Consider the following 12131-nt stretch of genomic DNA (forward strand, 5'->3'; position numbering starts at 1 on the left):
CTGTCTACCTATTTAAATAATCATGTTGGTATTTTTCTTGTTTTTTCAGATCAAAATATTGATGATAGTTTTTTTGACTAACTTAACTAGTTGATTACCTACCAAAGAAATTTAATCGTAAATTCATTTTTAATGACACAAATAAATTTGGGGACTCACTACATAGTAGCCTTTATGTCACTGTGAGTTTCATAACATTATTCTAATCTATTTTATTATGTAATGTAATTAACTTGAGATAACTAAACTATTGAATTTTAATCAAATAGTACTCCATCCTATTACCAATACACAAATGTAACAGTTATTTTTTTACAGATTATTAAACAGCGTTTAACAAAATGTACTTGTGTATTAATAAAAAAAAAACTAGAACAACTTCGAGGCCATTAATTTTAGCAACAGTAAATACGATGATCAGATAAAAAAAAAGGTAAGTTCCTAATTGAAGTGAAAATATTTCAGCATGTGTTTTCAATCATTCATTTCCAAATGAACATAACTGGTAAACGGTTTTCAAATTTACTATGGCTCTACCCATATTTATTATCACTAATTTGTGGTTTATGAAATATTATAAACTGAATATCGATTGACTTTATTAGATTTGAACATTTTTAACATTTCAATTTGAATTTGTCTTTCGAGTTTATATTAGTTTAAATCTATAAAAGTATAAAATATCAAATCAAAATAAAATAAGTATTTGTACCTTATGCAAATTATGTCAAATAGCATGGAAACCATCACCCATAGTAATGGAGCCACCTTCCAGTTCAAAAATTTAAATACTAAGTGGTAAAAGTGGTTTTGTAACAAAATTTTCATAGTTAGCTTAGTTATATTAAGTTTCAGGCATTTAGTTTAGCCCACAGTCATAATAAATATAATATAACAACAATATAACAACAGTGGTTTAAACCAAACAATTATTTAAAATATTGAATTTATTGAAAGAATACATTTGTATTGCCAAATAATATTAAACATTTTTTTTTCAGTGTCTAGTTCAACATCTAAGACAAATTGTTGTATGGTTCAGCCATAGAAACAAAAGATCATATTGCGACACACTTTTAACAAAATCAATCAAATCTAGATTTCAAGTAAATACGGTACATGAATTAATTAATTTACAAAGAATTTATTGATATATGTTAGTTAACAACATGCCAGGTGTTCCTTTCATTTAACTTCAGTATAAATAGGTGACTATACTTTAATAGCAGTAAAATATTGATATGATAACAACTAAATATACTACAATACTGTTTATTCGGAAAATAATATTGATGGCGAAATAATTATTTTTTACCTATAGCTAAATAATATTTTCAAGTTAAGTTATTTTTTTGTTCATAATTTAAAAAGTTAATATTGTTTTAATTTTATTTATTTTACAATTATTTTATTTAGAAACATAGAATTAATACATAATTGATTTTCAAGTTATATTGTACAATGCCCTTTTAATAAAATATATTTTTTATGAATTAGTTTAGCATTTTTGGTATTTGCTTTGTTAAAATTAACTTTTGACTGGAACATTGAAATCTAAGTTATACAGATAATAGTAAAACAACTTAAAAATATTTCGAAAATGTATGCTACAATAAAACAGCTGTTAAATTTTAGGTGCGTCTTAATACCCCAGGTTACGTATTAAGTATTTGACATTTTATTATTTAATAAGTAGTAGGTATATCTCATAAACCATTTTATTAAAATCGATATTACGTATAGTAATTTATTTTACTATTACTAATACGATATGTTAAATTAACTTTTCTATTTAATACCTACATTACTAGCACGGCATTGCCCAAAACAAATTAAATGCCCCCGAATTCACTCCTTCTTAAACTCCGTTAAATGAAAACTGTACTGACATTTAACCTTTTCAGCCTTCAGGGTTGTTTTGACCAAAAATAAATTACAAGTCTAAAATTATAATATCCAGTTGTAATAACTATTTTATGATTACATCAGTGTCATATTATTATGACATCATATCGACCAATAAACATTTTATAAGTATGTCCGAAAATCATAACGTTAGTGGATCGTAAAAATAAATAATATATTGTAATACATATTTGATTAATTTTAAATTTTGTTTGGAAATTAATTTATTAATATTTTGTAAGTGAAATAGTATATTGTATGGCAAGGGCGGGAAGTGAGCTATTTCGCCCTAGATCGACAACTGCAAAGGTAATGCAGGGATCTATGCAACAACTAGACTATAATTATACGACAACATTACAACAACGATTTTGTTTTATTTATTTTAAGCGTCACGCATGGAGGTTATTATATGATTATGAGAAGTAACCAAAAGTTTATAATTTGTAAAGAACCGACGACCATGGTATAGATTTCAGTGACTGTTTATGCAGGGTATACGCGCGTCGTGCGTGAAATGCGCGCGCAGCACTTTTGGGGATTTCCACTTTACCACCCGACACTTTTGAGCATTTCCACTCTACCGACCGGCACTTTTTGGGATTTCCACTTTACCGACCACCACTTTTTGGGATTTCTACTTTACCGCCCGCTGGACGGAAAAATGACGCTTTTAAAACGCTTCAACCGCTATCGAAAACCAAACTTTCGGTGCAGGCGTGACCAAAAATATTATAAATACATTGGCACAATATTTTTTTATAAATATTTAAAGTTTGAATTTGGACAAAACTTATCAAATTTAAAAATTTAAATTTAGAAAATGTTCCACTTTTATAGATAAGGGCTGATCTTTGCTCGGAATCGTTTTTCTTATACAATGATGTGATTCAATTAAAATGTAATCCAATCTATTACAGTAATTAACTTGTAACTTAATGTACAGCAGAGCAACATTAGCTTACCCAACTTTTTTTCATTTACTTCAGCCAAACTATAAAAAAAATTCAAGAACTTTGTATAATTGTATAGCTCACATACAAAATAATTGGGCAAAGCACTCATTTAGATTGATGTATTTAATCCAGACGATGTATATGATTGTCTTGTATTTGATTTAATGTCACAAATTCCAGACAACTATATAATAATAAATTACATTCCCGATATACTGATTATTTATTAGAAACTTATATACATGAAAATTCAATATTTCTCTTAAAATATCTATGGGCGTATGACAGCGTACTGACAATGTCCGTAAACAGCTCAAAAAGAGTCAAAATTTTATGGTGTATAGAAAATGTCAGTCAAAATTTCATGTTCCTTCAGTCATTTGTTTTAGAGTTACACCAAAAACCAAAATCGATTTCCTCAAAAACACATTTTGCGTAAAAATTCCGGTTTTTCCTTAATTTTTCTTTTGTTTTTCACGTCGCTTTTGAAAATTACTAGGAAATTTTTACTTTAAACCCCCCCAAAGTACCAACTAGATTCACTCTCCTATCAGAAAAGTTCCTGTTGAAGAAAATCCAAGCACTTTTACTGTCCTAAAAGGTGATGACAGACACAAAAATAAAAAAAAATAAAAAAAAAAACACATATCATTGTAAAATCAATACATGCATCGTTCCACTCAGAATCTAAAACCCCATACATTTATCGCAAATACAACATATTAATTTATTAAATATTCTAAAAAAAAATTATTTTACTTTTCTATAAACATGTCAACTTAAAATTTATTTTCTAATTTTCTGTTTTTACTTATTGTGTTGTAATTTTTTTATAACTAACACCATTAATGACATTTTAAATAACATTAGGATTATAATTCTTATATACAGACGACCTCCTACATTTTTGACATATGATCTGGGCATAGTTAATGTGTTGTCCGAAGTCGCCCATGTTTGGTAATTAAGACGATTTAACACTACAGTGTGAGATCAAGTTACTTAACAATTTGCACATATAGGTACCAATTAGGTACCTACCATTGATTTTATAGTATATTATAAAATCAATGCAATTACCAATTAACACAGACAAGTTAACGGGTATAGGTAACCGAAAAGCGCAATCAAATATTTCTATTTGTTGTTGTGCTACAGTAGTCAATGTAGTTATGTAATTTCAAAATACGAAAATATAATATTTTGTATTTACCTCCATAACATGTAGTATAACACCATAATGGCATCAATAAATATTATTTTCTACGGAGGTTACAATAGATATTAACGTAGAGTATCAGTTTTCAACTTTTATTAAACGTGTATTCTAAAATCATAAGATAACAAAAAAAAATGGTGTGTTCCGAATTCACACCACACATCCGAATTAACCCTTTTTTACGGTAGTCATTAGTACAAGAATCTTTGGTTCAGACATTTTTAAGGTTCCCCCCTGCGAACATTCTGGTTTTAAACAGCTGATCAACGATAGCAGAAAATATACTAACGCTTCATCAATCAACAACCTAATATTGTATTTTATGTATATTGATTTATGATATAAATATATAAATCGATGTATTTGATGTATTGATTGCTTAGTATCGTATCAAAACGTTTCACGGGAGTAGCATTTCTATTTAATCTCTATTCTTTGGTCACCACACACTGCAGCGGAGGCGGTAAAATAATTTTGTCTTGTTGGTGACACCGCGATGGCGGTAAAATTGTGTACGGCGTCATTTTGCCGTAACCGTCACCGCCATCGCCGCTGCAGTGTGTCCCACCTTAATTCTTGCTATGATAAAATCGTTAACATTTTGTGCACCAAAAAACAAGTTTTGTTGAGTAACCAGTATATCTGTAATCGTGGCCCTGACCTACGCAGTTAGTCTACGCCATAGACCTCATATTGCTTTTATTTTGTCGTCAACACTGGCTACATCACTGCAAAATGTTTTACTCCCGTTAGATATGCGTATTGCTGTTGTTAGTTGTTACACGCCTCTTTCACCTCAGCAACTTTATAGCCATTTTACATAGAACCCAACCATAAACCGGTTCATAGTAGTAGTGCTGTACCTCTGTGACTTGTGAGTATAATATAAAAGGTACAATAGGAACATATTTTGATATTTTAGGTAGTTCTGCATGTCGTAAATTATTATTGTATTATATTTAACATAGATTTTTTTTTTGTTTATTATCAATAATTTGCATTTGCAAATTGCCCTTGTTGCTCATGTTTACACTCCAAACTAATGATCCACAATATCTTAAATTCAATTTTGCTGACACGTCAGCTTATGATGAGGTTCGATTATGATTATAGGTATAATACTGAGCTTATAGCTCATTTGGCATATATATATATATCAGTTATTATAAATGTAGGTAATTAATTGTAATCATATAAGTGTAATTGATTTCGATGGAAGAAACAAATAAATTTGCTTCTTATAAGAAGTAGATTTTAAAATAAAATTTTTTTTTATATAAAAATGATTATTCATATTGGATTTTATATTCAAAATAATTTGTCTTAATTGTATAGGTACTGTAGACTGGCAAGTCAAAATGATAACAATTTATAAATATAATATAAGTACGTTCTAGGTACCTATTTAAACATTTTATTATATTATCTACCAGTATTTACCAAGTACCTAACATGTTGTTGTAAATTATTAAAACCTAAAGACGGATTCACAGCTACATTGTGTGTTGTGTCGTGTCGATCAAATCACATTGGTTGAGATTTTTCGTTACTTTTATGGCATTATGTAATATCCAAGTTGCAAGTGAGTATACCAAGAATTTACTATAACTCAACTTTTAAACCAATATGGTTACCAGTTGTAGGTAACCATAGTTACTACGCTACGCCCTCGCACGACCCAACATAATATGGCATAGCTGTTAATCCAGCTTAAGATTAAAAGTTTATTCTAAAGGTATCATAATACGATAAGCTAATTTAACATATTTTAATTTGGCCCTTAGATCATACAGAAGTGAAGCAATAACAACAACATATCGTGCAAACATACTCAATTGTCGATTGAGGATAAGGGAGTGTTATTTATGCACTTGCATTACTACATATAAAAAGAATGGAGGCGGTATCCGCATTAATAGTTTCAAGCTTGAAAAAGAAAATGGCCTTTCTGCCTATTTTGTACGCGACTATTATTTACTTCCAAGGCGATGTAACAGATACTGGTCCAGGGATTAATGAACAGCCTATGGATATGTTACTCAGTCATTACGATTTTATAATAGTCGGCGGAGGATCGGCAGGTAAAAATAATATATATTATAGGTAACTTATCTTATAAAGTTATTATATATTACACGTTTTGTACATCCGTAATATTTTTATCACGATATCGTGTCGATAATTTCTTCAAAGTTAAATAGGTACCTACAATATTATGAAATAAAAATACAACAACTATTACTTAGGTGCGGTGCTGGCAAATAGATTGACTGAAGTCGAAAACTGGAATGTACTACTAATAGAAGCTGGTGGACATGAAACGGTACTATCAGATGTGCCTTTGTTGGTTAGCAGCGAGCACCTAACTGAGATTGATTGGAAATATAAAACCGAACCTCAGGATACAGCGTGTTTGGGTGAGTAATACTTATGTACTTACATACTGTAAATAAACTGCAAATCTTGTGTTTAAATTAGTAAAATAATGGTTTGATAATAATTATCTAGAGCAGGGATTTCCAATCTACAGCCCGCCAAAGTTTCACTGGCCCGCCAAGCTAATTAATGTTTTGAAAAAAATAGGTATATTTATTATAATATTGTTTTCATTTGGTTTTCATTTGGTTTTCATTGTTTTTAATTTATTGAATTAATTAATTATTTTTCTCTTTTGGTGTTATTTGTAACAGCTTATAAAAGTCATTTATACCTATGTACTAAGTACTAACACTTCTTAAGCTCTTCTATAGGTAGTTTTAAAATTACCCAAATGTTACAATTTTTAAATTTCCTAGTTACGATACCTAGTTTTTTAAAATATGAAATGTGAAATTATAAAACGTAGGTACCTACAGTGAATCTAGTTTTAAGTTTTATTAAATTTATTTAGGTTAACTAATTGCATAATGATAAAAATAAAATTGTCTTAAACATTTTAACTTTGCATTAAATATGTTACATTCTAATCTAATTATTTCTACTTAAATACAAAATATTACTCCTATTAATCATTATGCCTACTTAACATTTTAAAAAACCCTATAAAAAGTATAACATATAGTACATATTACATATACATACATACATACATAGGTACATACCTATTTAATATATTAATTAATTAAAAAAATAATTATATTATATTTCAGCCATGAATAATAAAAGGTGTAATTGGCCCCGTGGTAAAGTTCTAGGTGGGTCTAGCGTTTTAAACAATATGTTGTATGCGCGTGGAAACCCAATTGATTTTGAAAACTGGTTGAAACAAGGTAATTTAGGTTGGGGGTACAATGACGTGCTCCAATACTTTAAAAAATCAGAGGACAACAAAGACTCATCCTTAGCGCGTACCCTGTACCATTCGGCTGGTGGCTATCTAACGGTGTCAGAAGCGCCGTACAAAACTCCATTAGCTAAAGCGTTCATCTCGGCCGGACAAGAAATGAGATACAATGTACACGACATTAATGGCCAACGTCAAATAGGTTTTATGGTACCACAAGGAACCATTAGGAATGGTTCGAGGTGCAGTACGGCGAAGGCATTCTTGAGACCAGCCAGATTGCGAAATAACTTGCACGTAATCCTCAACACGACGGTCACACGCGTTACAATTGATCCAATAACAAACATAACATCCGGGGTTGAAATGGTAAAAAATAACATTATGTATTACGTTCGGGTGCATAAAGAGGAACTGCTATCAGCAGGACCTATTAATTCTCCACAACTACTTATGCTATCGGGCATAGGGCCTGAAAAACATCTTGCAGAAATGGGTATACCCATTATTTCTGATTTAAACGTCGGGAAAAATCTACAAGACCACATCGGACTTGGTGGTCTAATGTTTTTGATCAACAAAGAGGTGATACTATATTATTTTTATCATATAAAACAATTATAATGACGGTGGTTATATATGCACACTGCAGTGAATTATAAAATAACCACATATTCTTTTGCTTGTTGTACAGGTGGCACTAACGTATAAAAGAAGGGAAAACCTCGAATCGTTACTCAGCTATGGGTCGAAGAACGAAGGGTCACTAACGGTCATGGGTGGTATAGAAGGAATGGCGTTTATTAATACAAAAAGCAGAAATCTATCAGAAGACAAACCAGACATTGGATTGAACATAATGTCTGGTTCCTCCGTTTCTGGCACTGGTAGAATTAAAACGTGGAAAGCTCACGGGCTAAAAGAAATGTTTTATCAATCGATGTATAAATCAATTCTTGACAAAGACGTTTGGTCTGCTCTACCAGTAAGTAAAATGTTTAAAAAAAATATGAAAACGAAAATATAAGATTTAAATTTCATAGACTATATCAGTATCAACTGCACAATAAACGTATATTATACACAAATATGCTTGAGCAAAACATTGTTCTCATACTTAAATAGTTCATATAATGATAATAGTTTATGCTACTTACTAAGCTGAATTATTTTCCGATTATTTTGTTTTGCATTAAATGTTTTACATAAAAATTGAACATGGATTATTCATTAGTCATTACTCAGATTGTTTTTAATATTTATTAGGACTTGGTTTTGCTGTTCGAGGAATATAATTTTTCTAAGAAAATTGATTTTGATTATTTTCTTTAGATATTTGAAAAATAAAATTATTAGTCCAATAGGCAATAATAGTAGGTATAAACTGAACCCCTACCCTCCCCACCCATCGCTAAGCCCTGTGGAGATAATCAACATTTCATATTTTATATCTGCAGATATTGTTGAAGCCCAAGAGCCGAGGCGAAATACTGTTGCGGAACACCGACCCGTTCGTGTATCCCAAGATCTCGCCCAATTACTTGACGGCGAGAGAGGACGTGGACACGCTGGTGAGGGGCATCAAGTTTGTGTTGGAAATGGCCCGGACCGCGTCTCTCCGCGATTTCGGCAGCCATCTGTACGATGCACCGTTCCCCAGTTGTCAGACCTTGCCGTGGCACTCGTATGTTTACTGGGAATGCATGGTCCGGCACTACACGGTGTCACCCGGTTGGTACCGTCAAGATGGGTCCCAAGTGGGATAAGACTGCCGTGGTGGACCCAATGCTCCAGGTATACGGCATCTATGGGCTCCGGGTGGTGGACTCGTCCATCATGCCCACTCTAGTCAGCGCCAACTCCAACGCGCCGGTCATAATGATTGCTGAGAAGGCTGCGGATATGATTAAGGCTACATGGCGTGACTAGATACCACAACATAGATATAATGATAAGATCGCATTGTACCCGAGGATATACCACAAAATATATAAATTTATGTACGATAGTTAATTTTTTTAAATTTTTTTATAAACCCACATATTTTTATAATAATATTTAAGAATATGTCAGCCAACTATTTGGTATCTCTCTTTAGCCCATGCACAAATACGAAAATAGACTTATTTACCCACTCATTTATTTTATGTTTATGAGTGCTCATAGAGTAAAATTCCCCATTACAAAAATGATGGAGAATAATATTATTTTGATTTTCCTTAATATTGTTTCAAAACAATTTGATATCCGTTTAAAATAACAAATTATAAATAATATAATATATTATATTATTATTATTATTTGTTATCAAATAATAATAAAATATAAAACTCATAACACTAAAATATTATCCTCAATAATTTTTGTTATACATATTATGTCATTTAAGGCTAAGATTACTAGTTGTATAAAATATGATTTGTATATGTATTGGCATTAAGTTAAAATAAATATGACCTAGACTCTATTATATATTTATTGTTATTAATTTTTACTTTAATGTTTAAATATTACATCATATAACAAACTTTATTTTGAAAACGCTTCCCCAAGCCACTCTATTTACTTCTAGACAACTATTTAGGCTAATTTGTTTCAAGCAGTACTGAAATATATTTAACTATAGTAATATAAACTAAGTTATTATTCTTTTTCTTCTTCAGTTTAATTCGCACTGGAATTGTAGAATTTGACTTGTAAAGAATTGTTACTATAATATTATAGTTAATACCATATTTTGAACAGTATGAAGAACAATAATCTATATTGTCATATCTCAAATAAAGTGGTGCTGGTTACTGTTAAAAACGTTGGTTTTGAAAAACTCCAAGGACTTTTTTCCGTGGGATTTTTGTATTTAAACGGTTGCCATTCGTTACATATTATAAGATACTGTAGAGTAATAAATTAGTGGATTTCAGTTTTTTTTTATATATAAATTTTTTTCAGCATGTTACACATAATATAAATGTATAATTGATTGGAAAAATAATTTTAACTTATATTTTTGATATTTGGTCACATTATTTTTAACCCACGTTGGTTATTATTCAAAGTTAATTATAAAAAAATAACTATTGGACTTATTTTCAATAAAAAGTTATACCAATAGATTACTTGAGACTTAGGGTGTTTATAGTTTTTTTTTTCATTTCCTGTAATTAGGCAGGTAATGGCCCGTAACCATTTTCTTCCAAAATTGTGATATTATATTAAAACACAGGATGAAACAGAAATACTTTAAAAATTAAAAATCATAACTTTTGCTTATGGGTTCGTGATTTTTTAATATTTAATTTTTATACTTTTTTCGGTATTTCTATGTATTTAAAATACATAGGTATTCACCTACAAACTTTGTATTTTAAAAATATTGTTGATTATCTTAATAGAAATTAAAAACCCGATGGAAAGTGATTCTAAAGATTCTTTAAGTTTTAACATTTACTATAGAATAAGTAAATATTGTATCCATTAAGTACCTATAGGTAGGCAACCTACTAAAAGTACACTAAACACAATGTTGGCTAAGCTACTTTTGAAAAGTAATACAATTATTATTTGTTACTTGGCGCATTAAATAGTTTCATTTAAATTAAATTATAAACTATGTACGACTCAAATTACTTATGAAAGTGAGTAATTATTTACGTAATAAAAGATTAAATAAAATAATAATATATACTATCAGTCTACAATATTTATAACAATAACATTACGACCGGTCGTCAAAGTTAAGTTTTAAGATTACACAACTTTTGATTATCCAGTGCAATAATATAAAATTTGAATCAAATGTTTTATTCGCTTTTTACTAACGTGGATTGAGAATGTTCTTAATGAAGAACGAAGTGAAGACGACGAAATACCCTTTTTAACACTTACTTTTTACGTAATATTTTGAATACAATGTTTTTGATTAAATTTCAAGTACATAATTAGTAGAATATTACAGTATTTTTAGAAGCATATTTTGAGTATTTTTTGGGCATACAACTCCGTTTCCTAGTTATAATGTTTAAGATATGTTTGGGTCGGACGTACGTTTTCCCAGCCTCCCTCATATTATTACAGTAGAACCTCGATTATCCGAACCTCCGTTATACGAACCCTCTAATATCCGAACTATAATTAGCGTATCCGAACATTCTGTTATCCGAACATGAAAATTCGTATCCGGCCGGTCGGCCGGTTTATCGAATTTATCATAACTATCGTTTTTGCCTTTTTGGATTATTATTAGTACAGGTTATGTATGTATTTTACGTGCGTCAATCATTAGTAGATAACCAAAACGCAACGGGCTTATCTAAACGACGTCCTCGTGTTTTACTTGTCAGTTTAGTTCGGGTCTCTACCGCACACACGTGACGACAGCAGTAGTGATGAAAGTATGAGTACGCCAAAAGGACCAACATCTGCTGAAGCATTTGCTGCATTTGAAACTGGTCTTGAGTGGTTTGAAAAACAGGCCGAATGTTGTCCAGCACAATTACTTCTCCTTAAACGTTTGCGAGACTTGGCTGCAGAAAAGCGCGTTGCAGCTCATCGCCAAATTAAAATTGATAATTTTGTAAAAAAAATATAATACATACATATGTAAATAAAATAAATGTAATGTACCTATTTCTTATAATGTATGATAATGTTTCTGATAATGTAATGTATGTACATATGTAATTCTAATAAAATATTAATAACAATAATAAATATTTAATTATAAAAATAGTAAATAGTTAATACATACGTAATTCTAAATTTTTTTTTT

General features: G+C 30.3%; 1 protein-coding gene across 1 annotated transcript; it reads left to right on the forward strand.

Moving 5' to 3' along the window:
• Positions 1 to 5974: 5974 nt before the first annotated feature.
• On the forward strand, positions 5975 to 9292 carry LOC132938859 (glucose dehydrogenase [FAD, quinone]-like). The gene is given in 6 exon segments (XM_061005860.1): positions 5975 to 6161; positions 6327 to 6497; positions 7230 to 7948; positions 8058 to 8348; positions 8821 to 9086; positions 9088 to 9292. Coding segments are annotated over 6 exon segments (1839 nt in total).
• Positions 9293 to 12131: the final 2839 nt, after the last annotated feature.

The sequence above is a fragment of the Metopolophium dirhodum genome, chromosome 1 (assembly GCF_019925205.1).
Source record: "Metopolophium dirhodum isolate CAU chromosome 1, ASM1992520v1, whole genome shotgun sequence".
Lineage (NCBI taxonomy): Eukaryota > Metazoa > Arthropoda > Insecta > Hemiptera > Aphididae > Metopolophium > Metopolophium dirhodum.